The sequence below is a fragment of the Corvus kubaryi genome, unplaced genomic scaffold (assembly GCF_017639235.1).
Source record: "Corvus kubaryi isolate FWS band 111438036 unplaced genomic scaffold, C.kubaryi_AGA036_p1.0 37396, whole genome shotgun sequence".
Lineage (NCBI taxonomy): Eukaryota > Metazoa > Chordata > Aves > Passeriformes > Corvidae > Corvus > Corvus kubaryi.
Window position 1 is genome coordinate 3,513,810 of NW_024581135.1, and position 27,940 is coordinate 3,541,749.

The 27,940-nt window shown below is 41.9% G+C and overlaps 1 protein-coding gene across 16 annotated transcripts in view; it reads left to right on the plus strand.

Moving 5' to 3' along the window:
• Positions 1 to 27,940, plus strand: part of GTDC1 (glycosyltransferase like domain containing 1) — a 201,022-nt gene that overhangs the window by 161,784 nt on the left and 11,298 nt on the right. For 13 of the 16 annotated variants that reach the window (XM_042041577.1, XM_042041587.1, XM_042041583.1 and 10 more), the window contains 3 exons: positions 2,066 to 2,136; positions 2,850 to 2,941; positions 9,900 to 11,057. In XM_042041577.1, the coding sequence (XP_041897511.1) occupies positions 2,066 to 2,136; positions 2,850 to 2,941; positions 9,900 to 9,983 (247 nt within the window). In that variant the 3' untranslated portion in view covers positions 9,984 to 11,057. Of the gene's footprint in view, positions 1 to 2,065; positions 2,137 to 2,849; positions 2,942 to 3,782; positions 3,973 to 9,899; positions 11,058 to 27,940 lie in introns of those variants that run through there. The other 3 variants (XR_006018284.1, XR_006018285.1, XM_042041586.1) reach the window with 3 other exon arrangements.

Here is a 27,940-nt window from a genome sequence, read left to right on the forward strand (position 1 = left end):
TGAGGAGTAATTGTATTATTGTTATGATATGATACTTTTCTGGGAAAGCACAGAAATGCTTTGAAATTAAAGGATTCCCTGTGCATCCTCTTGCCAAAGTCTGTGTCAGTGTGAGCTCTGCCCAGTTTGATTTGATGTTTAGCTCTTGACCACTGGAAGGTGTAAGGTTTGTAGTAAAACTTACTACTCCTAGTAGGGACCGGTCAGAAAATACACCTAAACTTCGGTGTGGAGAGGTAGCGAAGGAGTATGCAAATAAGATCATTTGCAAATGAAAGAATTACAGATTTTTAACTTTTATCCAGCAAACCGTGGAGGCATTAAATTCTGATTTTACTAATTCATGATCCTGGTAGAGGTTTTTCGTAAGGGGAAATTTCATACTCAAACGATGACTCAGATCCCATCTTGGCCTGCAGTTTTGTTTTAGGGAGCTGTTCTTCTTTTTTTTTTTTTTTTTTTCCATGCAGACGATATGATTAAAAAGCAAATATTTTAACATAACTTAGTGATCTGAGCTATTACTGAAATGTCCACAGTTTCACTCTTTTTTTTTTCCTCCTAGATTAAAGAAAACTTTAAAAATCTATTTGCTTTGACATATGACACAATATTTAAGAACTGAAATCATCAATTAAATCACACATCAGAAACATTTCCCTTTGGTAAAAAATATAGTGCTAGACGATGTACACTTTGAAATTGTTGTTAATGTTTAAAATGCAATCTGAAGTGCATATGTTATTTAAAAAAAAAAAACATAAATTACAAATTTTAAAAGTTTATGAAAAAAAAACCAGCAGTCATTTCTTAGCAAAAGCATTTGCAGAGAAATGTGTCTTTGGGGTTTGTGGATATGCATAGTTTTCTAGCATGAAAGCTGAATATGTTATTCTTTATTTTCTTTTTTTTTCCTGTTTAAAATTGAGTAGATCTAAAGGAAACAGAGTCCTTCCAGGGTACCTGTAATAAAGTACCAAACCTGACATTCACGTGAAAGTAGCAAAAGCCTTTGGGTTGTCACTGAAAATAGAAAAGGTGAACGTTGACAAGATTTCAGATTTTTTTTTTATTCTGGGGAATGAGGGAAACTGAAGTTAAAAATAAAGTCCTCGTATGGTCAACGTGTTGGAGGAAATTCAAAGCCTCTCATAAAATAAACATATTTTAAGAAGTGTTTTGAATTTCACTGTGTAATTTCTGGCCAACAGAAATTACAGTTGTATCTTTGGAGGGATGTTGTGTCAGATCAATGGTCATTATGCGAAAAAAATAAACTGAAACCTGGATGCCTTTAACCCGTTCAGCTGTTAAAATGTGAACTCCAAGGGGGACAGCTCTGCTACTGGAAAACTTTGTGCCACAGCGGTGCAATTCTAAAATATTTGGGTTTGATGTTATGGGAGATATGTAAAATGTTCCTTGGAAAAAAAACACGAGTACAAAGCTTCGCGCGCTTTGGCAAAGGAATTTCATCGGCGGTTATTAAAAAATACAACAGTTTATGTCCCGAAAAATAAAGGAAATTATCCAAAGCATGTGAGTAAGCTGAAATATCCCAGCCTGGAGCATGCTGCAAGTTGTTCCTGGGCTATATTTAGCTGTAACCTTTGGAGTCGGGAAGTCTGAGGGGAATATCTGCTGTGCCAGGTGAGGGTGGTGTGTGTGTCTGCGAGCACACCCTGGTGTAGCCAACGTGCCCCTTGTTTTCCAGCAGCATTATTAAGCAAAGCCGTCCATACTTCACCATGTTGTTACATGTGTCTGTCTGCTGATTATAAAATGTGTTAAACAGTATTTAAAAAACAAAAAAATGCAGAGCTGCGCTTTGATTTATTCAGCGAACAAAACATATGCTCGCTGTTCTGGTCTATGTAATTCATATGATCAATAAAATTTTCTTTAAAAAGAGCAACTTTGGCATTTAGAAGGATTATGCTGCTGAAGAAAAAAAAAAAATGTTTCTCTCTTGCTGCATGCAGGCAACCTCAAGGCTCTTGCACGGAAATAAGTTTTTTGGCTGACTAACATCTATTTTTGTGTATTTGTGATTTCTAATCCTCAGGATCGAGGCTGTGCATTGTGGCTGTTACCCGCTGTGTCCCAAAGCCTTGGTGTACCCAGAGATATTCCCAGGTAGCTGCTTTGTTGCCTATTCCTTCTGCTGAAACGTAATAACGTGATTCCTGCTAAAATCCAAAGTTTGGGAATAAGCTTGAGTGAAAGCAATTGTTTATTTGGCAAGCCAACATGTTAGTGTTAAGGCAAATTTTATGTGTTTTAATACATTAGACGAAGTTTATATTTGCCATCTGTTCTTTTAAGATAACACAAAAGCAAGTTTTGAAATAGCATTCTTCATTGTTAGCATACACATCCCATAATGATAGATTTTTGTTAAAAGGTCAGTGATGCTGCAATGGTTTGCAGATTTTTATTTTTTGATACACAGAAGAGGGGAAAAAAAAAAAAATCCAGGCCTGAAAATCACACCAAATTATTTAAACAATTTAATACTTAATAGTATGCAACTGCAGTACAGGATACACACTAATGTAGTACCAGTTCTTTGAAAAATCTCATCACTAAATGTATCACATATGCATTGTGTTACATTAGAATAATGTATTTTAATCACCCAAAGGAGATGTCTAAACAGCACAACTACACAGTCTTATTTAGCATTAAACATCCTTGTGAGCTGAGGTAACCTTATAAAATCATGCTTAAATAATGTAAAACACGAGGCGGCACAGAGCAATATGCATTTTTAATTAGTAAAGTGACTAATATCGAGTGTGTGCTTTGAGGTTTTTGTTTCATTAAAAATGTATCTGTTTTTCCTGCAGCTGAATATCTGTATTCTACACCTGAACAGCTTTTTAAAAGGCTTCAGAATTTCTGCAAGAGACCAGATATTGTAAGGAAACATCTCTATAAGGTAGTTGTTTGGAATAGTTTTAGATGATATAATGCCATATTGAAGTACAAAGGGAGAAAAAAAAAACCCTTAAAAAAACAACATTTAATTAACATACTAATGTTTAAAGGAAACATGCTAGGGAGGGATATTAGTCGTTACACTAACAAGGATTAATTAAACTAGATGCCAGTTGTATTAACCTAGGTCTTATGAAATACGTGCACTTAATGCATGCTACATGCTTTTTTTTAATTTATTGTTTTCTAAAATGACTGTCCTTTACATTTGGACCCAAGAGGCTTATAAAAATGAACCTGGATTAATGCAACTCATTAGTTTAAAAGGAAAATAAAAGAAAGATCCTACAATTATACTAATGAGGATAAGCCTACCTTCCTATCCTAATTTAATCTTCAAAAAATGCAGGTGACAGGTATCAGGTAAGACTTCTTTGGCTTCTGGAGTAATTTGAGTGCTTTTCATAATTACAATTATTTTAATTCTTTGCTTTATAAGGTGTGTTGAGCATTGAAGTTTATTGGGAGCATAATTTACTGGTATTTTTCATGTCCCCTTCTTTGCAGTTATTTCTGTAGAGAAAGTCCAGGTTCAGTGGCAAACTCTCCATTCAAGTTTTGCTCAAGTGTTCGATGCTAGAGCGACTTCCATGGTTTTAAGTGGTGTATTTACACTGATGGGAGTCACAATTTCTTTTTTAAATTTGAATGTGGATGAAGCACTAAATGTTACATTATTCCAGTGAAGAGCTGTTACTACTCAATGCTGCTGTTTTCTGCATGCTGATTTGTACATTTACAGCAGTTTTTGACTTTTACTGTCCTGGCTCTGCCGTGGGCAGGTTGGATACACATCACCGCTGCACGACAGAGGTGTTTCAGCTCATGAAAACCCCTGAATTCAGCTGAAAGTCCTTAAAGGCTTGGGGGTGCATGGAAATACTCCTCGTGTTAACCCGTGCGACACAAATGCGGTTCTTGGAGCGTTCCCTGGCTGTCGCCGTCCAGCCACACTGTTAATGAGCAAGTCGGGTAATCTCCTCCTTAATTTGGAGTCTCATGCTGCCAACACACACAACCTCATGCCTCCACCTCTCTCCCTCCCTCTGACGACCAGAAAGTGTTGGGTCTTGTCTGCCTCTCTTCCCCTTTCTGCACGCACATAGCAGGAGCAGCGAGGGCTTAGCCCAAGCCTTGACTTTTTTTGTGACCTAAAAATAGGCATTTACATAATGATACATCAAAGATGATGTTGTTTCTTCAGGAAACAGTTAAACCTCAAGAAAAAAAAAAAAAGGAGAGAACCAAAAATGCAATTTAACACCCAATTTCAAGCTCATTATCTTTCATTGTCTATTAACTTGGCAATGGTTCAGAAGGTAGCTCATAATAGTTTAAAATGCTGACTGAACACTTCCAGTGTTCAGCATTACTTCTTGAGTCAATAGTATCGTAGAGTTAGGCATGGGGGCTTCAAAGGGAAAACAGTTCTTAAACGTTTACCTTGGTGTTTCCCAATGCTTCAAGCTCAGCTAATGGTTGCATTCACAGGGATTTTCTCCCAACATATGGATTCTCATCTCCTGAACACAGAGCCAAGGCGTGCAAAAGATACCGATATAAAATAGTACAGGTTGAAAATGTGTGCACAAGCCCCGTAGGCAAAATGCTGATTTGCTTGAAGGATTTTTTCTCTTTTTAAAAGTATTCCTTAGGATGATTTGTAGGCAGAAGCTGAAGGTGTTTATCCTGCCCCTCATGCATGGGGTTTGCAGTCCCATTCAGATCTTCTGAGTGTCAGAGCTGAACCTCTGCAACAGGTAGCAATGGAGCTGAGTGGGGGATTGTTTTAAAATGAGGAAAGCAGAGCCTAATCCAGCACCTGTGAGCAGCAGAGGAAAGATCCCTGTTGTCTTTAATAGGCTTTGGATCAGCTCGGAGAATACTGTTAGAGTTGTCCTTTTGTGCCTACACCCACGTACACCTGGTCTTCCTTCACAGTGGACCATCCACAAAACCTCCTGGAAAGTGCTAGCTTAGAGCTGTGCTGTTAATGTCATTATAGCTGGAGTGATGCTGCTGTGTAAGGAAGCTGAAAAGGCTGAAATCCTGAAGGCTACGCAGCACTTGCACCGTATTTTCACTTTTTTTTCTGATCACTATAATATTATCTCTGCTTTAGTGGCCTAGAAAAGGGATCCCAGCACAAGAGTCAATGCTAACCAGCTCCTTGTGTTTCTGAAACCATCCTGCCTTACTCTCTGCATCAAGTTTATCAAGTATCTGTGAAATTTTGGAAGTAAAAATGCTTTAAAAGCAAATAGTGCTTTTCTCTGCTGGTGGGGATTCTGCTCCACAAGTTGGGAAGTAACAACCTTGGCTTATACTTTTACATATTGTTGGGATTTTATTACTCAGGATATCTATAATAATTAGATAGTGGCTAATTAAACAGGCAGTTTATTCCTTCAGATGTCCTCAATGCTTGTGCTGACAAGATTAGGGGCAGGAAGAAGATAAATGGCAGCGGGGCAGTGGGCTTAGGGACTGGACATAGGGAACATCCCTGTGAAAATGCACAGACCAAGGCATTAAACTGTAGCAGCTTAACTCCACGGAGCAGATTCATGCTGGCAGACTTTTTAAAATGTCCATAATGTAAGCACCTATGAAAACCTTTCCAAATTATGTATTGCTCACCCTGAGTGTTCACACAGCACTCAGGGCTGGCTCGTTTGCATTTCAACCTTGCCTTCTGCCAGTTATTAGCAGAAGATGAGATGAGAGGAAAGCAAATCTCATTTGTTATCAATTATTTGTTCTGTTCCAGTTTTATGGAATCAAACTCTAGTTCTGTGTGGTTTTGGTTGCCAAAGTAAGCACCGGAATGAAGCAAGTAACAACAACAGGGCATTGGTCAGGGCACACCACAGGACCTTTCAGTGCCCCATCTAGTAGATTTAAAGTTAAAATAAAATAGGGCAAAGCATTTGTTTCTGCATTATTTTTTTTAAGTTTACCTTGCAGTTTCCTCACTTGAGTTTCTTAATTTAAAACAGCATGTATAAAGAGTATACAGTGGAAAGGGACAAGAAGAGTTGCCAAAAGCCAGGCATGGAAGGAGCTGACAACTTTAAATAATCTCTCCCAGCCCTCCCAGCTGAATGAGTGCTGGTTGACATGCTGTCAGCTTCAGTTCCTACAGAAAAATCCTACTCTCACTCACGCTTGTTTAACGGAGAAAAGAATTTGGCCCACTTTCTGACATTCATCTTCTCATTTCCATCACACTACAGAAGCTCACCTGCCTATGAAAAGACACATGGCATGATTTTTTTCTTTCTTACACCACTGTAGAAGGAAGTCTGCTGAATTCAAAGGGATTAAACTGCTGTAAAATCAAATTAAGTTCCCAGTTAGACCGTAGACATCTGAATTGTTTCCAGTCTCAGGATTTGGCTGTATAGGGCAGTTCTAACAAAACTTTCTTTTTTTATTTTTCTTTCCTTTTCTTTTTTCTCTGATTTGAGATAAAGCAGTACCTTGGGTATTTCAGGGAAACATGTAGAAGGGAAACCAGCTTCTGGTCCAGCTTTCATATTTAGGCAAAGCCAGGGAAGCAGCAGGAGGCATTCTCAGTGTAAGGATACAGGGCACTGGGCACATGAGGATGCAGGGGAGCCTGGTGCCAGATGTCCCATCAGCCACTCAGCCCTTTTTTTCACAGTTCCTGTACAGGCCATGTGAGAGCTGGGGATGGTGCCTCTGCCTTTATCCTTACCCAATCACCAGCAAAACTCCATGGGAAATTCATTTTTCCATAAGCAGCCTGGTCTAGTGGAAGGTGTCCCAGCCCATGGCAGGGGCTTGGAACGAGATGGTCTTCAAGGTCCCTTCCAAGCCACACTATTCCATGATTGTGCAATGTGTTCATGATGGTGTTTAATTAATTTCCTTAATTAGCTCAGGTTTTCCTCACCTTCAGTTGTGTTGAGTGTCTCCTTGTCCTGGAGTTGGTTGCCTGGAAGCAGGAGCTCCCCCATCCATCTTTACTGTAGCATCCATTATTTTATAAACATTTGTCAAACATTTACAGTATCCCAGTCTTTTCAGTCTCTCCCTGAGAATGTTATTCCATGTTTATATTCTAATCTCTCATCATTCAAGCCATTCTGATGCTTGAGAGCTGTTTTTGTGCTGGTGTGATCATTGCTTTAGAGAATTCTAGGCCGTGCCATCAGTTTATGTGATGTGTAGTACTCTGATAATTTCCAACCTGTTCCTTATGGAGCCAATCCCACTGTTTACTTTTTAATGGTGAATGTATATTGAGCAGATGTTTGCTTACAGTGTTCTCCAGATCTTTTGTCCCGGGCTGATAAAGTTAATTCAGAGCTTTATAGGGTATGCAAATAGTGCACATATTTCCATTCATCCTGCTGGCTTTCCGTTCATTAGCAGAGCATGTTTGCAGAGTTAAAAAAGAAAGAATTGTATTGAATTTCTGTTTTTACCTGGCTAGCATTAGGTACAGGTCAGAAGGAGGTTAGAAACACAAGTGAGAGACTTGTATTTGCCTCTTGAGCTGCTCAGTTTCCAGTGAACGTGATTTAAAATGGTTTCAGAGGTGGTTTAGATCTGCTTCTCAGAGCCTGTGGTCTCGATCTGCTTCTCAGAGTCTGTGTGGGGAGGTTATAGTGGCCTGGGAGCTCTGGAGTGCAGTGTGCTGTGTCCATGCTCTCCCATCTCTGTTCCAGTGCTTAAGCACATGATCCTAAGTAAAATGTGTAAAGCATAAGGATTTTTTATGTGAAAGAAAACTTCCATTACTCACTTGGAACACAGAATCACAGACTAGTTGAGGAAGGTGCCTCTGGAGGTCACCAGCTCAGGCTCTGCTCAAAGCAGGGCCAGTTTCAAAGTAGGATCTGACTTCAAACTGGGATTAAGTTTCTCAGGATCACATCCAGGTCAGACTCGAGTCTTGATGCTTTCCATTCACTGTGTATGGCTGATACAGGTGAAATCCCTCTCTAGTTTAGGAGCTTGCACAGGTGGGAAGGTCTGCTGGACTGTGGGACGCAATTTAAGCATTTTGGGTCAACCTTAGGTCTTCAAGCAACTGTGGTAGAGGGAGCTTGGCCTGGCTAACATGGGTCCTCAGCGTGGAAGAAGTGAACTGGGAGAAAGGCTGTTGGAGTTGCCTAATTTTGGGATCCAGACATAGATAAATGGATATACTTGTAGATGTGTAGTGGCCTGCACCTGCACTTCTCCCTGGGCTTGCCATGCTCTTGGCTCTCAGGTAAATATCCAGGAGACTCCAGCTCTCTGAAAATCACAGAATCATAGAAATACTTAGGTTGGCAAAGACCCTTAAGATCACTGAGTCCAGCCATCAATCCAACATTTCCATGATCACCATGTCCCCAAATGTTGGCCTGTAGCTCACAGCACTTGCAGAGTAGGACTAAAGCATTTATGGGGGCAACTTTCAGCATAAACACCAGGACTTGGAACTTCTCATTCTGACAGTATTAGATAGCTTCCAGGGGAGTTTTAGACAGCAAATGAAAACTGGCAGATGAGCCACAGCCACTTCAAAACAGTAGATGGAGAAATGGGTCAAAGGAAATAAGAAGAAAAGTTGCAAAAAGCATGAAAACTCTCTTTTTTTTTCAGTACAGTTTATTGAAATTACCTTGAGAAAAAAAGCATTAAACTGTTTTCCTACTGTTACAGTCAGTCAGTGTGTTCTGAACTAAGCTATGCAAGGTACTGCATGGATTTGCATCCAAAATTTGATGGTTTGTGTTTAAGGACAGTAAAAATGAGATGAGTTTTAAAAGTCCAATATAAGAAACTGCAGAACAGACCAGTTTGGTCACAGAAATACTGTTACTCTGCTGAGGTGTACTAAATGGCTCTGCCTTGGGCCTCACAGTGCACCCAATTCATGTAAAGCAGCGGTATCTTTTGATGGTGGTTTCCAAAGGTGGTTGGAAGCTTGAAAATTGAACTCCAAAAATAATTGCTGCAAACTTTTTCCACCTTGATTCTTCCCCCTTACTCACTTGCAGGGGGAAGGAGCTGGATCACAGAGTAGATCTGACCCAATACAAATTGGCTCTGTAAATCATTCTAGTCTTGCCTGCCAAATCTCAGGTTTTGTGTGGAAAATTAGTCTCTAAATCTTAATTTTCTTAAGGCGATTTTTTTAAAAGTGCATAAAATCTACACTAAATCAATACTGTGTGCTTGAACTCCAACTGTCTTGAAACAGCCAGTCTGAATGGATGAACACTCCTTATTAAATTTGAAAGGTTAGCTCTGAAGTCTAATGATGGGAGAGTAGACATTAAGTGCTTCAGTTCTGATCTTAAGACCCTAGAAACAAGTTGATTATTTCATGAAAAATACTGTGCTGCTACTGACATTATGCTGTTTGTTCTTTATGGGAAGATGCTGCTTTATGTGAAAACTTTGCTTCTTTTGATCTCCACATATTTAGGAACTGTTGATGGAATGATAGTGATGGAATTTTACTCCTTGAAAAAATTAATGTCCAGACCTTTGCAGAGTTATCACTCCTCAAAAAAAAGGAGATAATTCTCAAGCAAAGCCCAGACTGATGATGGTCAAGCAGAACTAGGCCCGGCTCCTGCTGGCTTGTGGTTCTGCCATGTCTGAGGATGAGAAGGGCACGTTGGTCCCTGAGGGTGTCCAGTCCTTGGCGTGTCCATTGACACCACCAGTAAAGCAGAGGGAGCCAATAACCTGGGCCTGATGACCAGCTTACCTGTCTTAAAAAAACCCCACTGAGTTCACCCCGTTTTTAAATAGCACCACATAAGTGTTCTTTGACCAACTGGCTTCCACCCCTCCTGGAATCCTTCCTGCATTTTGTGTCCCAGCCTCTAACACGGTTCCGTGTGCTTCTCTCTTGTGCTTCCTCGCAGGGCGAGACGGCCGGGTTTTCTTGGGCAGCGCTCGGCAGTAAATTCAGGTCTCTGCTCGCAGCAGAACCGAGGGAAGATTTGTGACAGATGGGGCTAAGTCACAAACTTGCAGCCTCAGGCAGAATTGTGGAAGTTTCCAGAGTGTGCCCATATTTACCTGATCAGAGAGAAAAGAAAATCTGCAGAGGAAGCCGAGCCTGGCTGCTTGTCATAGCTGACACAGAGCCATCTGCCACAAACCTGTGGCGGCTTCAGATCTCCAATCCCTGCCACCACCCCAGCTCAAATTAAATACAGATTCTTAGAGACGTTATGATGGTTACACATGTCCTCGGCATCACATGCAGGAGACTGTTCAAAAAAAATATGTGGCCTGTTGTGTAACCGCACTCATGTATCCCATATGTGGTGCCACATTGAATTTCCGGTTGAATCTGTTTTTATCCTTTGTACTGGATGACATGGTGCCTGAATTCTTTCTTTTCGCCGACACGATGGCAGCCAAGCTGCAGCTTCAAACGCTCACACTTGGCTGAGTTTCTACCTAGGTTGCCAGGTTATCATTGGAGCCTTATTGTGTCCTCAAAGGGCCACAGGGCCTGAAAGGAGGATCCGAATGCTGCCGGACTAATTGGGCAGCCATCTCCGGGTTGTTGGGAGGCAAAGGGCTGCTTGAGCACTTCTCTTTCTCTCTTTTTTTTTTTTTTAATTGCAAATTAATGACTCTCTGGCACAGGGGTTTTTAAGTGAAGGTATTAATAAGGGGTCTGGCAGGTAATCCCATGATTCGTGGAGTTACATTTGCATTTAATTAATCTTAAAGAAAGCTGAAAGATAAACAGCTGTAATTCAAACTAGCATGGGAAATATGCTACATGGTGCCATCTATCCGATAAAATGAAAGCCGAGACACTTGTTTTATTTCTCTCAAGGATGGAGAACAAACAGATAACAATCAAAATACTTCCAATAAAAACCAGTAGTTTAAATGTAATGGCAGTTCATCAAGAATCTTTGCATCCAGTTGCAAATACAGTCTTTTAAAGATAAATCACTTATGATTCCTGCAGTCAAGCCGCAATATTTGTTGATGTAAAATGTTTTGAAGATGTAGATTGTACAATAAATTTTTAATAAAGTGCCCACTGCAATTTTTAATTAGCATATCTCATTCATGTATAAGTGTGTACATCTATCTGTATGTTTATCACCATGCATATCCTTGTGTCAGAGTCAATGAATACAATTGTGTCTTTATCTGCTGAAGTAGAATCTGGTTTGCAAGTGATAATAAAACCTTATGACAATACTGAGATTTTCAACTCTGCTCTGGGAAGAAGCAGGAAGAGGACTCTGGGTAAGGTGTTACGACGCGAAGCCTGGTAAGACTTGTCTTTGCAGACAGATGTGTTCTCAGCTTCCCTGAGATCAGGGAGGGCAGCTCCTCTCCCTGAAAGGGGTGAAAGGCACAGGCTAATCCCCCTCCCCACACCCGCCTTTGTCACTTCTGACACCATCAGGAAGCTGAAATGTCATTTTTCAGCATGAAAAGAGGGCATGTGGTACTTCTTGTTAAAACTACCCCATGAAGCAATCAAAAACAACCCAGGGAGACCCAATGGAAAGTGTTTGGGTATTCTTCTAGCACTGCAGGGTTGTAATTTTGCAGTTATCATCTCTCTGTATGCGAGTTCCTCCTCCTTTCTGCTCAGCCAAAGCCCAGCTTGGCTTTAGGCACTGCCTGTGGTTGGGTGGACATGGTCTTCCCAAGAGCATAGGTCTGGTGGTCATCCTTGGAACAGCCGAGGAACAGGACTGCCTTGCACTCCTACCAGAGGGTATCATAGATGTTTACCAGTGTCATCACACCTTGCACCAGCAGATTGGAATATTTTTTGGCTTTGCTGCTGGGGAAACTGAGGCATGGTGCAGTTATAGCAAATTGCTTCAAGTATCACAGTGAGTCATCCTCCAAACCAATAAAAGGGAAAGAGGAGATGCTGTAACGCTGCACTCAGGCTTGTGGTGAGCAGACTCAAAACATCAAAGCTGTGTGATTTGCACTCAAAGGCTCCTGCTGTCCTCAGGACACACCCTCATCAGCCCCACGGCCAGAGGAGGTCTCGCCCAGCTCCTTGGTGAGGTGGAGCTCTGCCCTGCTGAACTTACTGGCAGTGATACTTCAACCATGCCTAGCTCTGTCTGGTGAGCAAGGCTTCATCTTGGTGGAAAATTTTTCCCTTCTTCTGAACCCTTGCAAATAATGTTTTATAATAGAAACTCTGTGAGGAGTTTAATTGCAGGGTAATAAATAGCAATGCTGTGTTATCTCCTGATATTTCTTTATATTCTTAGCAAAGATGCACAGCTGCTCTGGAGCAAGGATCCCTGGAAGTGTTCAGGGCTGGCTTGGACAGGGCTTGGAGCAACCTGGTTTGGTGGAAGTTGTCCCTGCCCATGGCAGGGGATTGGAACTGGATGAGCTTAAAGGTCCCTTCCAACCTGAATCATTCTGATTCCATGTCCTTACCGCATCATGGACCTGCAGGTTGGCCTCATGTCAGGGGCCACCCTGTCCTGTTTGAGGTCCTCAGTCAAGAAAGAGAGTGATGTAGGAGTGCCAGGTAGCCAGAGGTGATATTTCCCCCAGAGAGTGTCCCCTTCAGCCCTGCAGACTGAAACAACCTGCGGAGTTTTGCCTCTCAGTTTCAGCAGAGGAAACGAGACTGTCGCCCTGCGCTGCTTCATTTCAACCCCTCACTTCAAAAGGTCAGAGGGACAAATTGGGACCTCAGTCCCATTGTTCCTACACACATGAGTAAGCAGTGAATGCAGACACCTAATCTTGTGAGTAGAGCGAGAGCATTGAACCTTGACTTGCTTTCATATTTATTGATGTTTCACCTGCATTGACACAGCAGTGCCAAGGCTTTAATGCAAGTTTCAGTGCAGAGTCAGGGCTGGGTTTTCCCGACTCTGTGCCAGCCTCACCAGGCAGCACCCTGACCAGGCAGCTCCTCCTGCATCAGTAACAGGCCAGGCACCTAATCCTACAATCCTTTTGTCTCAGCATTTGAGGTCACAGGAAACACAGGTTTATTCCACACGAGAATTGTCTTTTCCCATATAATAGAAAGGAAAATCCTAAAGCAACTAGGGAATTCTGTAGCAAACCGTTTCCAGCATTCCTAGCCCCACTCTGGTGCTGCAGACACGGCAAGGAGCCGTGGCACCGACCAGCTTCCATCCCTGTTTGCAGCACTGAGACCTCTGCCTCAGCTCAAAGCTGTTCTGAATTAGGTGGTTAGATTTTTCTAATTGCGTTTTTAAAGACCGAGCCAGCAGTTCATTAGAAATCACGGAGCAAATTCTGCTTCTCTATTACACCAATATAAATCTTGAATGAATTTATATCAGGATAACTGGGAGGGTAGAATGTACCTCCCATCTTGTTCCTCAGATTATTAAAAGTTAAAGGGCCTTGAAAATTAAATTCACCTTTCCCTGTTCAAGCTGTTTTCTCTGTTTTTTATTCCAGAAAGGACAGTTGAAAATAATTAACCAGCCTCCTTTCTGCTCGTAGGCACTTTCAAGTTGGGTTCTCATGTACTAGCCCAAGACTAGTTTGTGTGGAAAAGACCAGAGGGCATTTTCTTTCAAACAAATTGTTTTCATGGGAATAATTTCCCAGAGAATTATATTAAAACCTTTCAACGAATCCTTGATTTTTGAAAATTAAAAAAAAAAAAAAATTCCTCTTATATATCCTTGATTTGGGGAACTTGGCATTGTATTTGCAGATATAAACGAGCACCTTAATGAAAGTCCTTGAGGATTTTACCTTCTAACAGGCTAACCTTATTTAACCAAAATACTTCTTAGCGAGGCTTCCTCTTGCTGGAAAATTTTGCCTCCGAGTTACCAGCCCTTGCAAATAAGGTTTTATAATGGAAACACTGATAGAACTTTAATTACAGGGCAATAAATAGCATCGCTGCCTAATCTTCTGATATTTCTTTAGATTCTGAGGGAAGATTCGCAGCTGTTGCTGGAAACTGATAATCAGGGGCTGTAGGGGTTGGAAGTTGTTCCCCCCACCCCGCGGAAGCAGCAGCGGCAGCAGCGAGCGCGGAGCGGGAGGAGGCTGCGGGACGCGGCCGCGGGACCCGGGAAGCGGCGGCTGCTGCGGGGAAGGAGGGGAGGGACAGGGGGGGAATCGGCACCTTGGCATCGAATATCCCACCCGCGGAAAAGGTTTTCCCATCCCGGTGAATGGCCGAGAGAATGGAGGTGTGGGCAGACCAGGTTAAACGAGGCCAGTGGCAGCTGTATTAGTAAAAATCGTAAATAATAAAAATCATGGCAATAATAATGATGCGAGGGGCGTGAGCCGGGGGCAGTCGCTGTCGGGGCAGCCCCGCGGTGCACTCCGCGCATCCTGGCGTATCCTGGCGCATCCCGGCGCATCCCGGCGCGGCGCTGCGGGCGGAGCGGAGCTTCCCCGGGAAGCGGGGGACGGACACGCCGCCCGCCACTTTTTATCATCGATACTATCGATAATAAAAATATTCTCTTGAAAATCAGATTCTTCCGTAGCACTGCTATACACAGACAGCAAAGAGAAAGGCTCCCCCCTCCGCCGTGGCTTTTCCGCGGGTGCGGAGCGGCCGCCCGTGGTGCGCAGCCTTCCCGCGGCCCTGCGCGCCTCCGGCCGCCCGGCCCCCTTTCTCCTGCGGTTCCTCCAGTGAAAACACAGCACCAAAAAACACCAAACGAACAAAAAATACCCTCAAACCCCCGAAAGAAATCCCGGGCAAGGAGCGCGGCGCTGGGGAGGGATGGGAGGGATGCGTGCGAGGGGCTTAACCCTTGGAGCTTTGAAGGCAAAACAAGGAAATACGTTGGAAAGGCATGTCTGTAAACAATGATAATTAGCCTTTTCAAAAATCATAACACTGATTAAAATCTCGGATTCATTATTTATTCATCACAGAACCTCTTTGCAGACCTGGGAATAGTGATTAAAACCTAAGTGCTTCTCGATTTTGCACAGCTCGAGAGGAGCCTAAAAAGGGGTTAAAATGGAAAGGAAAGAGGAAACCAAGCAAAGAGAATTCTTCTTTTAAGAACCAATACTTTCTTCTTCCCTTCCTGGCAGGAATACTCTTATTCCCCCAAATTTTGGTATTATGAAAATGTTTCTCATACTAAGTACAAGTGTTAGACTGAATCCAGTTGGTACTAAAATTGCAAACACACTTTCACTCCTAGAAAAGCCAACAGAAAGGAACTTCTTTTAACTCCATAATAGCAGGTTACGAAGTAAATGAACAACTGATGGTCAACTGGCCAATTATGGTATAAATATCCGTTGTTTACAGCGAGGTGTTAAATGAGCCTTTTGAGCACAAAGGATCAGACTGTCTAAGCTACAATTTGTGCTTCATCCCATTATGTCTCCCCGAAAAAGGCCCGTGCCGTTGTAGGTAATGTGCGCACAGAACATATTTCTCTCTGTTGATTTTAGTTTGCTTTAATTCAATACACACTCTTGTTTACTTTTTAAAATTTAAATAAATGTCAGCATTGTATAATTTCTATGTTAACAAAGCAGTGAGCAAAATCCCTTGTATGTTTATAAAATATTATTGTTTAATTCACATAGTTTAGGAATTCCAAATGTTGAGAATAGGAAGGAGGCCAAATACCATCTGTTTATAACTATGATGCATCATCATATGTGTACTTTAAAAAAGAAGAAGAAAAAAAAAGCTTGGTCAATCATGCCACTGTTCTATCTGTTAGGAATATGGTAAGGATTTAAAATCTCTCTGTGCCATCCACAGGAAATTTTAGCATGGTTTAATTCCGAGCAGGGATGTTACAGGAGTTGCTCACGTCTGTGTTCCTGTCAGAAGAGCTGCAGGAAACACTCACGTGCCCCAACCACTGCAGGCACGAATTCAATCACTTTCTCCCAGCCTCAATATTCCCCACTTGCAAAGACCGAGAAGCAAAACCTGAGAGATTTATTTAAACTCCTTTATAGGTTTGGGGGGGAAAGAGGGGAGGTGTGGGTGCATTTGGGGCTGCATTTCCAAGTGCTTCATACATTGGTGTGCCTGTGTTTTTAAGGACAGAAGGAAAGCATGAGGATTTTGTAGCCTGTCTTGCAAAACACAGGCTATACACTATCATTCAGCTGATTCTGCAAATAGCTTTAAAAAAAAAAAAAACCCTCTGTCAAATGTTAGTAGTTTTAGGTCCAAGTTAAAATAGGTCCTCGTTAAAAATAATACATTCCATACTACGGAGTGGTACGTAACGTGCATTTTAAAGAGAAGGTAGTCTGCAGGCTTAAAAACAAAGAGAGTGTCTCCAAGTTAAGTAGATAAGAAGATTTTTTTTTCCCAAACCCGAGTTAATTAGCTGGTACGTCAAGCCTCATAGATGTCTTCCTACCTTTCAAGAGCTGAAGAATCCCCAGTAAATGTACTTAAACTTCCTAGCGAGGGCCAGTGAGATGAATGCAGAGATTAGGGTGAGTATTACCGTGCCTTCTCAGTGCATCCCAGCTGCAGTTCATCCTACTATTGATAATGATGCTTGGAGTTACTGAGGTGGTTTCTGAAACTCACATATGGGGTCCTTTCCCCAAGGATGAGGAATAATAGTGGCACTCAGGTGGTACAGGGAGGGTAAGCACAGATTTGCAGTTGCCTCTGCCTGGTGCGTGGTGACTTTTCAGTCGTGCTGATTTAATAAAGGGAGAGGTGCATTCAGGACAAGGGCTGTAATTCTCTGGTACAGTGTTTGATTTGTATTAACAAACAGGAGGGAAAAAGAAAGCACAGGTGAAAGGAAAAAATGTCTGGGCTTGCTGGAAGCCAGCCCTGGCAGAACGCTGGTGCAGTATGAAACGTTTTGTGGCCAAACTCTCAGCAATTTCTGTAATACCACAATTTAGCATACTATACACGGCACTGAAATGCCTAGGACTTGTTTTTTGAACTTCTTCCTTTCTACTGTTACACTTAACTTGCAGCATCTTGAATTACTTAGCTACACCCCGATAGAAAGTTACCGTTTCTTTAGCTCTACACCCTGCACTGGGCTCTTAGTGCTAAAAGCTGTCCATCAGAGTGGGAAAGCCCTTTCCAGCCCTTTCCTGTATATTTCCCAGCCTTTAACATAACCTTTTGAGACAGTTTATTATCTTGAAAGGCTTTAATATTTTTAATTAGGAAAAGGAAACGCCTTACACACCTCTCTTAAGTAATCTTTTTGGAGCTGGTTCCATCAACACGGATAATTTGCTACAGTGCCATGAGCTTAATCTGCTCACACTGACATTACAGGAGTGAGAAACAGGACAAAAGGCACCTTCTGTCACTGCAGTTTGCAAAAATATTCATAAATGTAAAATGTATACAATCCCAGCTTGAAAAAAACCTGGTGCCAGCTCCACACAGCCAGGCATGCATTCCTGCGTATTACTTCCTATTTTTCATGGCTATGTGATCCTGGGTCTCCCAAGCTCAGATAGCAATCAAGGGGGAAGATTGTTCAATTACGATGTGCATACCTGTCCACGAGGAGTTCTGTGGACCCCTCATGCTCGTTTATCACTTTGTTTTTACACACTGAAGTAGTTTCATGAGATACACGGACAGAGGCGGTTCTGAGGACTGCTAAACACCATGTTCACTGCATGCTTGGTTTTGTGCTGTTCCTGGGCACTCAGAGCTGGTGCAGGGAGAAGGGCATTTGGAATCATGCTCCAGCACAGGTGTAAATCCTTTATGAAGAGCTGTGGTTGAGGTTGGATATCCAGGACATCCAGGTGGAAAGCCATTGGTCCCTGGGTCTCCCCGCTGTGTCTGAGGGCGCCTGTGCTGTGTTGGGACTGCAAACAAAACACGCACCAGGCATGAAGGCCTCAGTAATTCACAAGGAGAATGTGTTCTCTGGTCATCACACTAACTTCTCACACCCTTTTCGGGTCTGAACACCTTGTGCTCCCCCTCAGCAGAGGTAACTGAGGGCATTAATCGTCTCACAAGCTCCTGGGCATTAACATTTAACCATCCTATAATTTGGTTTTTAAGTGAAAACAGGGAGATTAATAAAGTTAATCTAGCGTTCACACAGATTTGAGGACAGCTGACCTCTGCCCTCTAGAGACCCAGGCTTGTTTAAGAATCTGCATCTGGGAGAGTCCCTACAGTTGTTGTGTCACAGCCAGTCCTGTCCCCCATGGGCTGCAGAGTGTCACCTCGCTGTCTGCAGCAGGAGCAGTGGTGACAAGGAATTTGCTGCTTTTATTTATGTCTCCCTCCTCTAGAAGGGTCAGTGTTAGCAAACACAGCTCCCTCCTGCAAGATAGCAGCTCTCCTGGAAGGAGGCACAGCAAAAGTAAAATCTTGGTTAAAAGCTAGTCAATATTTTAACTTGTTTGCATATAGGAGAGAAAGAAAAAAATCAGACAAAAAAAAAAAAAGGAAGAAAAAGGAAAGCAGAAATGTCAGGTCTTTGTTTTGGGGCACAGGTTTGCAACTTTTGGCATTACCTTATAAAATTCCCAAATCAGGAAAGCCTTTCATGTTGGAGGCTTCAGCCAACGGAAGTCCTGCCTCAAACTGCAAAGCCTTATCTGTGGATTTCTTTGCACATTCCACGTCCTGCAATTCTTGGGGAAAAAAACTTGGATAGGAGTAGTTCGTCAATGCTATTAATAGATATGTTTAATGCAGAAGTGTGCAATGTGATGAGCAGCCTTGGCAGGAACCATATCCAGCCTGATTGTATTGTAATACTGTTTGATGCAGCAGTGTGTTTGATCAGTTACAAGTGATGAGTATCATATCACATCAAACAATTTAATACAGTCTCATTGTATGGAATTATGGCTGCTGTCAATCAGCATGTGGCCTATTCCTTACAGATCTGTCTTTGGGAGCTGGAATGCTGTGGTAGCTTCATATGCATTAATAAATAAAGTGCTGCTGAAATTCCATGCAGACCTGTTGAGATTTTTGTTTCTCTTTCATGGCCTCTTTATTTTTTATTTCATTTTCGTGATCTTTTGTCACTCTTTTCTTTTTCAATGCTGCATGGAGGTGAATTCACCTGGTCAACAGGACCACACAGGGTGGGGCTGGTGTGCTTTGAAAAATGCTTGGAAAACATCTAGAAAAAAAAATATATATATATATGAGAGTTGTGAATTTTGCTTTTCTGTGAACAGCAGCCTGAGTCTAAATCCACTGAACTTGTTTTCAGCTGAAGCTTCACAGAGTCTCTTTTCTTGGCTTCCTCAGGGGGAGGAGAGGCTATCTATTAAAAATGCATATGTTTTGTCTTACTGCTTGGCACACCTCACTTGATAACCCCCTACTTTGGTTTGGGGATGGCACTCTTTGAACTTAAAGTCTCTTCCTTAGGACTGATATATTCAAGGTGCTGGAGGGGAAGCCTATGTCAGATGAAAGATATGTATGTAAATAACGGTATAGAGGTGGGGTTTAAGGCATCACCCATTTTACTATCAGTTTCAGACATATGCTGCTCTGCTGCTGGCTTGCCTTGCTCCCACTTCCTAACACGGAGGATGGTTTTTAATGAAGTCATACTCTGCTGCCTACAAATACGGGGTCATGCTACACTTGTACAGGAGTGGTGATTTCAGTAATGTTGCTTATTGTGGTCAAAGAGGGCAGAAGATTGCCTTTTTGCATCGTGTGGCTCTGGGGTTTTGGAGCCTGCACAGACAAATTGATTGCATTGCAGTAGGGCCACACTTTCAGAGAATGGAGGTGTCACGCTAGAAAGCCAAATTTCAGCAGCTGATTAATCAATGTAATGACTGTAAGTTTTTCCACCTTTTGCTACTGTCTCAGCCTGCAGATCTAAATACGATTGGTGCTTGAAAGGGAAACCTCAGAAGAAATTTATGTAGATGCTAAAGGAAGTGCATTTTGACTTAATAAATGGCACATTTCCTTCTGTATCAAAAATTATCCTCAGGGGTGAAACAAGGCCTGGTGAGAGATAGGGACAGGAATAAGGATAGCTGCATTTAAGAGATATTTCTAACTGACTTTGGGGTGGTGACTGAGTTTGAGCTCACCCTGGGTTTGCAGGGTGCAGCCTGGCTTTCCCTGGCACAGATTTCCCAGAAAAACTGCACTGAGGGATCACAGCAGAGGACGGAGAGCAGTCAGGGCTGTGGAGTGGTCAGGAGGAAGCCTAGCATTACGTAACTCCAACAACCTGAGCTCGGAGGCATCCATATAAAGAAAATAAATGAAGACCCAGCTTGCTCCTGTAATATCATCCACCTGATAATTCCTGAGCAGCCAGGTATTTCCTCTGCCTCGTAATCCAAGCATGGCAGACAAGACCCCATATGCTCTGTTTTCCAATATAGGAATGGGTTGTCCTGTTACACAAATCATTCCAGAATCTTATTATTTTTATGGATTATAAACCAGCCACAATTATACCCTGCTCTTGCAGTTGAAGCTGATTAATTCAGAGCCAAAGATCTCCATGGTGTCTGACAGTCTGGGTCTTACGGTGCAAGGTAATGCAAATATAGCAAGGTTAAAATAATATTTATAAGTGTCTTTATAGCAAAACTGTTTTACTTCAAACCTAGCTTGTTATGTGGCTACTAATGACACTCCAGGATCACACAGCACCTGAAGTGGAGCGTGTCCTACCCTGGTTTATCTCATGTCTGGCATTAATTGGCAATGGCTCCGTCTGAGACCGTGATCCAGTCAAATCCTGTAGGCCACGCAGGTCTGGGTGGTATTTAGATCAGAAAACTCATCCAAGCAAGAGGAGCATTGGTTTGCCACTAATCCACAGGAGAGCAGTACCTCCACAAGGTTATTCATAGATTATAAGGCCAAGAAAGGACTATTTGGATCATCTGGTGTCACGTGTATAACACAAGCCATATGACTTCCCTCAATTAATTCCTGTTTGAACCAGAAAACCTCATCCTCTACCAGTCTAAAAATTGCCAGCCATGCAGAAGCCACCACAACCTTTGATATTATTAGATACAGCGTTTTTGGAGAGATTTTCTCTCAAACAAGGGGTCAAAAGTGGCATTTATCTCCTCTGATTATTAGATCCTTGTTGCTAGGGCAAGAGTGTGAGTCACAGCATTGAGACCGGGGTTCCCAAATACCAATACCTTTCATCTGGATCTTCCTTGGGGTCTTAGCTACTCCTGGAATCCTTCATTTTGCCATTCTTCTGTGGTTTCTATTGCAAAGGGCAGTTCTTTGGCAGTCACCACAGTGACCAGTATCAATAGACCAGTGGCAGAGCAATGGTCTATTGATAAATAGTGGTCCCTGCAGTCATTTGGTGGAATCCACCCAAAATCACCAGGAATGACATTGCTAAAGTGATATCCATACCTATAGTTAAGAGGATTTGGTTTGATGTGCATTTTAAGGGTTTTAAAAAAATAAAATAAAGTAAAATAAAGTAAAATAAAATAAAATAAAATAAAATAAAATAATTGCCACTAGTGTAGGTCGTGAAACCATTGCTGCTCACTGGGATGAAAGGCACCATATGTGAAACACGTTGCTGATTTCTTATCTCCAGAAGAAATGTTATCAAAGAGTAGAGGGACAGAATGATTTGTTTCTGCTGTAGGATCTGCATTTCATGGGTTTAGAGAATGAGGGTGAGTCCCATTCCCTCACTATACACAACCTAAATGAGCACTGCTGAACTAAAATGTCAGAATTTAGTAATAAGGAGAAAAGGTTTTTTTAAAAGTCCCATAGAATATTAATTTTTGCAGGCATTCACCCTCAGTTGTACCACACATATGTCTCCCTCCACCAGTGCACAGCCAATGGAGAAATATTATTTCTCAAACAGGGAAATGTGCTAAGAAGATGTCCACATCTTCCCCATGACAGTAACAATGAAAAGCTTCACAAACCAGCAAATTTCAGGCCCTCCTTTCCTTTCTTGGAGGGTGGAGGGAGCAAAATTCTTAGTGACCATTGTGGGGACAGTGAGCTGTGGGACAAGAGGACCCTTCCTCCCATGGGCTCCAGAGCACCCAGCACCCAAATGACCCCACCCTGTGCAAAGTGAGGGACCCCCATCCGTGGTCCCCCAGGGACACAGACTTCCCCTGCTTGTAGGACACTCAGGACAGCTTGCTTTGAGCAAATGCTGCCTTATCCTCAGTGGGGGTGTCCAACAGGAGATCTCCAAGCATCTCGCCAAGAGGATGATGTGGCAGGCCTTTCCCAACATTAATGGTTCCGTGTGCTTCTCCATCTTCCCTTTCCTACCCTCCCGCCTCCGGTGCAGGACCCCCAACGAGTTAAAAGTGTAGGAGCTGCTCGGAAAGAGGTCAGCTAATAAATGATGTCTAAATCCCAGTCCCAGATTTTCTGTTTCCAACATGCTGCGCAACTAACACTGTGACACTTTGGCAAGATGATGGAGAAAAATCCCGTGCCAGCTGACTGATGAGCACCCATCTTTTTTAATTAATTGGGTTGAAAAATGTCTCGTGTCAGTTTTGAATGTAGGGGCTCTTTCAGCTGCGTTTTTCTGGATACATATATATATATATATATATATATAACTGCAGATTTGAGAGCCCAGCGTGAGACCTCATAAATGATAGAAATATGTATATATTAGAATTATACACACACACACACGCACATATTGGATAAATTGATACTTAAACATATATGTGTGTATATAATGTTCTGTTCTCTGTTCTGAGAGGTATTTATAAACAGATTTTATGTATATCCATCTCTATTATTCACAGCTCTATGTGCATGTGTATTGCAAAATCTGTTTGGCTTTTTTTTTCCTGATATGCTTTTTAGTTTTTAGCAGAGTAATATATCTGATTTCTCTTTAAATTAAATGAATTTATTTGTCTGCCTTCTCTTAATGGAATCAGTTTTGATATACTCTTTGTTCATGCTGTTACAGGCTTCAGTCTAAGGGCTCTTTGTATTAACTTTTTTAAGTTACATTACAAAGAGGTTTTAAGATTTCCCAACAGGCTTTTATTTAACCAGGGCTTTTGATCTCAAACCTGCTGGGGCCTAGTGAAATCCTTACCAATTCTCCAGTAACTCCTCACTATTGGAATTTGAAAAGACCCACCTGAAGGATTTAACTCGCTGTATGGCTTCAGCCATCCTTTAGATGCTTCTATTCATGCAGACAGCGAGGGGGTCGAGGGCACCCTTTGTGATCCTCCAAGTAGCCTAAGGTGCCCTTTGCATAAGTTGTACTCCTGAGGAAATAAAAATCAGGAGGACACAAACCTATATACCTTATTTCCTGCTATCTTTACTTAAAGGAGGAGCACAGGGGGTCTGCTTAACATCCTTTGCTACCTAAATACCTTTTGGACATGGGAACTCAATAAAGGAACTTTCATTGCATCCATTACCCTACTGCGGTGCATAGCAAATTAGATTTAAAAGGGTACTTTTTCCCTTACAGCTATTTCTATCATTTTCTTTAAAATTTCAATTTAGTGTCTAGTGACAGAATATTCTGTAATGTACATTAGAACTATATAACACCAATTATGCTAACTGTGAACATTATTTCAAAAGAATTAGTTATATTAAGTTATAGATAAACCGTTGGGAAAAAAAGGTCAGGTTAGGGAAAAAAAAAAGAGCTATGTGATAATGTTTTAAAGGAGCAACATGAAGTGAATGCTCTTTTCATTTTTTAATCCTTTCATTTTGCATAACCCACACAGAAATTTCACTACTGGCTTGGTCTTGGTTATTTAGGCAGGGGGTGGCGTGTCACTGTGTTAGTTTACAGCTACAAATTGTGGTGTAAAACCTACAGCTGGGTCTTGTGGTTGTGGAGAAACATCATTTCCTCCATTTGGGGGGAAATGGAATTGCAGAAATCCATGAAAAGTCTTTTGGCAGACACTGATGACCAGTATATAGGAAAAAAAAAGAAAGAAAAAAAAATGGAAAAAGTGCTGGCAGACCAAGCTTGAAAGAATATAATAACTAAGCACATTCTTGTCACAGTTTTGGTTGTCTGTTTTCTTTCTCATGACTGTACCACACATGATATGTCTGTTACCTGCATTTTGTGTTAGCTTTCTCAGATTGATTTATTTTCTATTTCAGCCCTATGTTAAAATAAAACACTCCAGAGAGTGCAAGAGAATCTAAATGTACCTTCTGTTTTCATGACTCTTATTTTCATTTGTCTATTTCCTATTGGTTTGTGGGTTGGAGGAGTTTTGAGTTTCAAGACATTATATATTTGTGCTCCTTCTTGGTGTGCATTTGATTTGGATGTGCATTGCATTGGAGATGTTTTTGTGTAAATGAATAAAATAAAAATTCTCTGTTTTAATCCTTACTTTTTCCTGCCTCAGAACTGGTTCAAGACTTTTTCTGGAACTGTGTGTGGTTTGGTTATTTCAATTTGTAGGGATTCCTGGCAAATCATTTGTGTTTGTTTGACGTCCTGTGGGATCAAACTGCCATGAATTTTGAATGATCTGAAAACTGTGTAGTTTACTTCGGCTAAAACCGCCTTCCACTTGAAAACATAAATCAGCACAGTTGAAATCTAGTCAAGGTCTTTTTTTTTTCTTTTTAACACTTGGGATTTGCCTCCGCTCCAGAAGAGCTGGAGCATCGCTGTGCTGGTGCCTTGCATCCAGAAGAAGAGCTGGATGACATTGCCACGAGTCAAGTGCCAAATTGCTGAGCCAAGGACAATCCTGGCTGTCCATCCCAAGTGAGGGGTCCTTGGGCAGGCCCTGAAATGTGCCCTGCCTAGGATTGCACCTTCTGCAGGCTCACTCAGGGTGGGTTTTCCTGTTTTGGGGCCTTCTCACACTGGTCTAGAGTTCAGTGACTTCGCAAAACCCCTCAGACTCCAAGTCAATCACAGAATCACCAAATCATTTAGGTTGGAAAAGACCTCCAAGATCACCAAGTCCAACCTTTAGACTTTTGTTCAGGACTCTTTTAACTTTCAGCCGCAGCTCCAAGTGGAGTTACAGTAGGAGCTTTCACTTTTTCTCCAGCAGTGAAGTGAAATTGGAAGCAGATGTGAACGCTGGCATTGTCTCTGGGGGACAGATGATGTTATTTCACCAGCTTGACATCTGTTGAGACTTGTTTAAACCCAAAGTGTGCTGGTCTGTTCTCTAGATCCTCTGAAAAGGGATTTGTCCCACCAAGTGTATTTGGGGATTCAAGCTTTCCTACGAACCTGGAAGCCTCTGAGCTGTGGCTTCAAATTGGACTTCTTTATGTTCAGAAGATGAAAATGACAATGGAAAGGGAATTATATCTTTATGGCATGGATGTGAGGCTTTAATATGAGTCCATCTTTATAAAATAATGGGAAAGAAAGGTGAATTGAGAGGGGAGGGAGGAGCTTTTGATTGGCAAGGCCTGATGATTCTTTTGAATGCGTGTCCGTGTGCACCCACAGGAAAATGCCCTGATCCAAACCTTTTTTCTTAAAAACTTCCTGAGAACTTTGCTGGGCGATGTCATCCTTGCCCAGCCCAAAAAGGGGGCGTCTGTGTTCCTCAGGCACATCTTTTCCACCACGCTGTACCCATCACTCTGTGTTTGGAGGGGTATAGAAAACCCTAATTTCCATGTGGATGGCAAGGGATGCCTTTGTGGAGGGAGCAGCACCGGATGCTACCCGGATGCCTGAATAGCCCTCAAGAAACCAAAGCATCCCAAGTTTTATTCTACCAGCTCCCCCTGTGACCTTTGGTAAGCAACTTAACCTGTTGTCCTCAGGCTCCCCAGTAAAATGGGAGACCTTAATACTTATCTGGTGGGATAACAGTGCTTAATACTTACCTAATTGGATGACAATACTTACCTACATACCTCACAGGGGTGTTTTGAGGATTAATTAGCTAATGTTTGTAAAGTGCTTTGGAGATGGAAAGCGGTATATAGTAGTGCTAAGCACTATTACTCCATGTCAGCACCGAGACCTTAAAATGGCTAAGGCTGCAATAAGAGTTTTTATATGTTTTAAAATAAGCCAACTCTGCAAGGCAGCCGGATGCTGGGATTATTTTTAGGCAGAGATTTCTAAGAAAGTTGGGAAACAGAAGGGTATAATTATATGACCTGAAACCTTTTGTTGTTTCTTTTAGTTGACCAGCTAAACAATCCTAGGTGTCGTTTGATGAATTGTAAAAACTGCATGTTGCTGTTTAAGACATATCAGTGTTTACTCTTGCTGATCAAACAATATTCCTTGAAATAAATATCTTTGCTACAATTTGGACAAACAAATATATTAAATAAGCCAGAGGAAGTATTTATTCCTGTGCTCTTTCTTTCTGTATTTCTTTCTGTAAGCAGCTTTTTTTATCAGTGTAATTCTGCTCTTGTTCCCATTAGGGTAACTGAAAGGTAACACCACTGCAGTAGATGGAATTACACCAGATACAAAAGCATTATGTGAGAGCAAAATTATATTTATATGTGGTCTGAAATTCAACCTGACACTTGGTTTTAAAGAAGAATCAAACCAACCATTCCTAGAAATATATATAAATGCAACTTTAACAGAAATTGTCAAGCTCTTTGTTGAATCCTGCTTGTTTCATGGCAACTCCTAAACAGATTTTGCAAAAGGAAGGTCTGGTACAGCATAGACCATATTTTCCCTTTCGCGGGAGGAAACTTTGCAGAATTTTTGCCTTTAAATATTTTATTTGGTTCCTAATGTGGGCTCTTGGTCCAAGAAAGCAACTTTATAGTTATCAAAGCACCCATTTGTATATTTTTTTGCTAGAGCATTTCTTCAGATCTTTTCCTCTCCAGTGTTAAAGAGAATTCCCACAAATTCCTAAAATCTGTTAAAATACAGAGCAGAGTGCTTAAATTGGTATGTTGTATGTTGGCTGTCCCTGGTAAAGGGCCTGTGCATTTTCATCCTGGGTATGCAGAAGAAATTCGATCTCCTGCTGGGCTAAGCACCAGGATTTGGTTGGCTCTAGGACCAATTCTGACATTTCTGCATCGGGCAAACCTACGACTGGATAACACTTGAAATAAAACCTACCCCAAAGCCTTTTGTGTGGATATCAGGTTAGCTGAAAATGTAATAGAGACCATCCACCATAATCAAGGGTGAGTCAAGGAAAATGGCATCAAAGAGCTCAGAGCAGCCAAGAGGAAAACTCAACCCAACCCCAAGCACATTGTTGGTGTCCCAGCTGCCAGAATGACCGAGGAGGCTTTGGGGAAAACAGGCCAGGAAGTCAGGTGTGGTTGTTGGGAAGGACATCTCCCAGATTAACTTGTGTTTGGCCCTTCAGCTGCCATGAGAGAGAGCCCAGCACAGCCCCACAGGTGCTGAATCCAGCTTTGGACCGCAGCAGGAGGGTGAAGGGTGACTGACACTGTCACTGTCGAGCTCGTCAAGCTGAAGCTTATAATATATGCATGTGAATATAATAGCTATGGAGTGCTCTGCACTTGGTGTTCCTGAGGAGGAGCTGAGGGGACGAGGGGACTTAGTGTTTCGGGAGAATTATCTGTATCTAGGCAGCAGAATTTGCAGACTTGGAAGCCAGGAAATTTGGTTGAAGCTCACAACTTTGCTAACCCCTCGGTGCCTGTTGTTAGCATTTCCCAGAACAGGAACTCTTGCCAAAATTGAAAGAATCGCCATAGACAGTGCCTGGAGCTAAGAAGGTGAAATGCAGACAGGGAGGGAAAAGGTGGGGAAAGAGAGGGTTGTAATGGGACATCAAACAATGGAAAAAAAAGTAAAAATCTGAATTTCCATCTCTGCTCTCAATGACCTTGGGCAAATCATATAAGCACAGTGTAAAGTGGGATAAAAGCCCATTTCTGCTGCACTTTTAGGAATGATTGGAGATAGTGCATTGTCCAGGTGGAGACAGACACAGATATGCAGAGCAGCTCCTAGTGGAGCTACACACTGCATCATGTGATGGGAAAGCACTTCCATTACCTCTT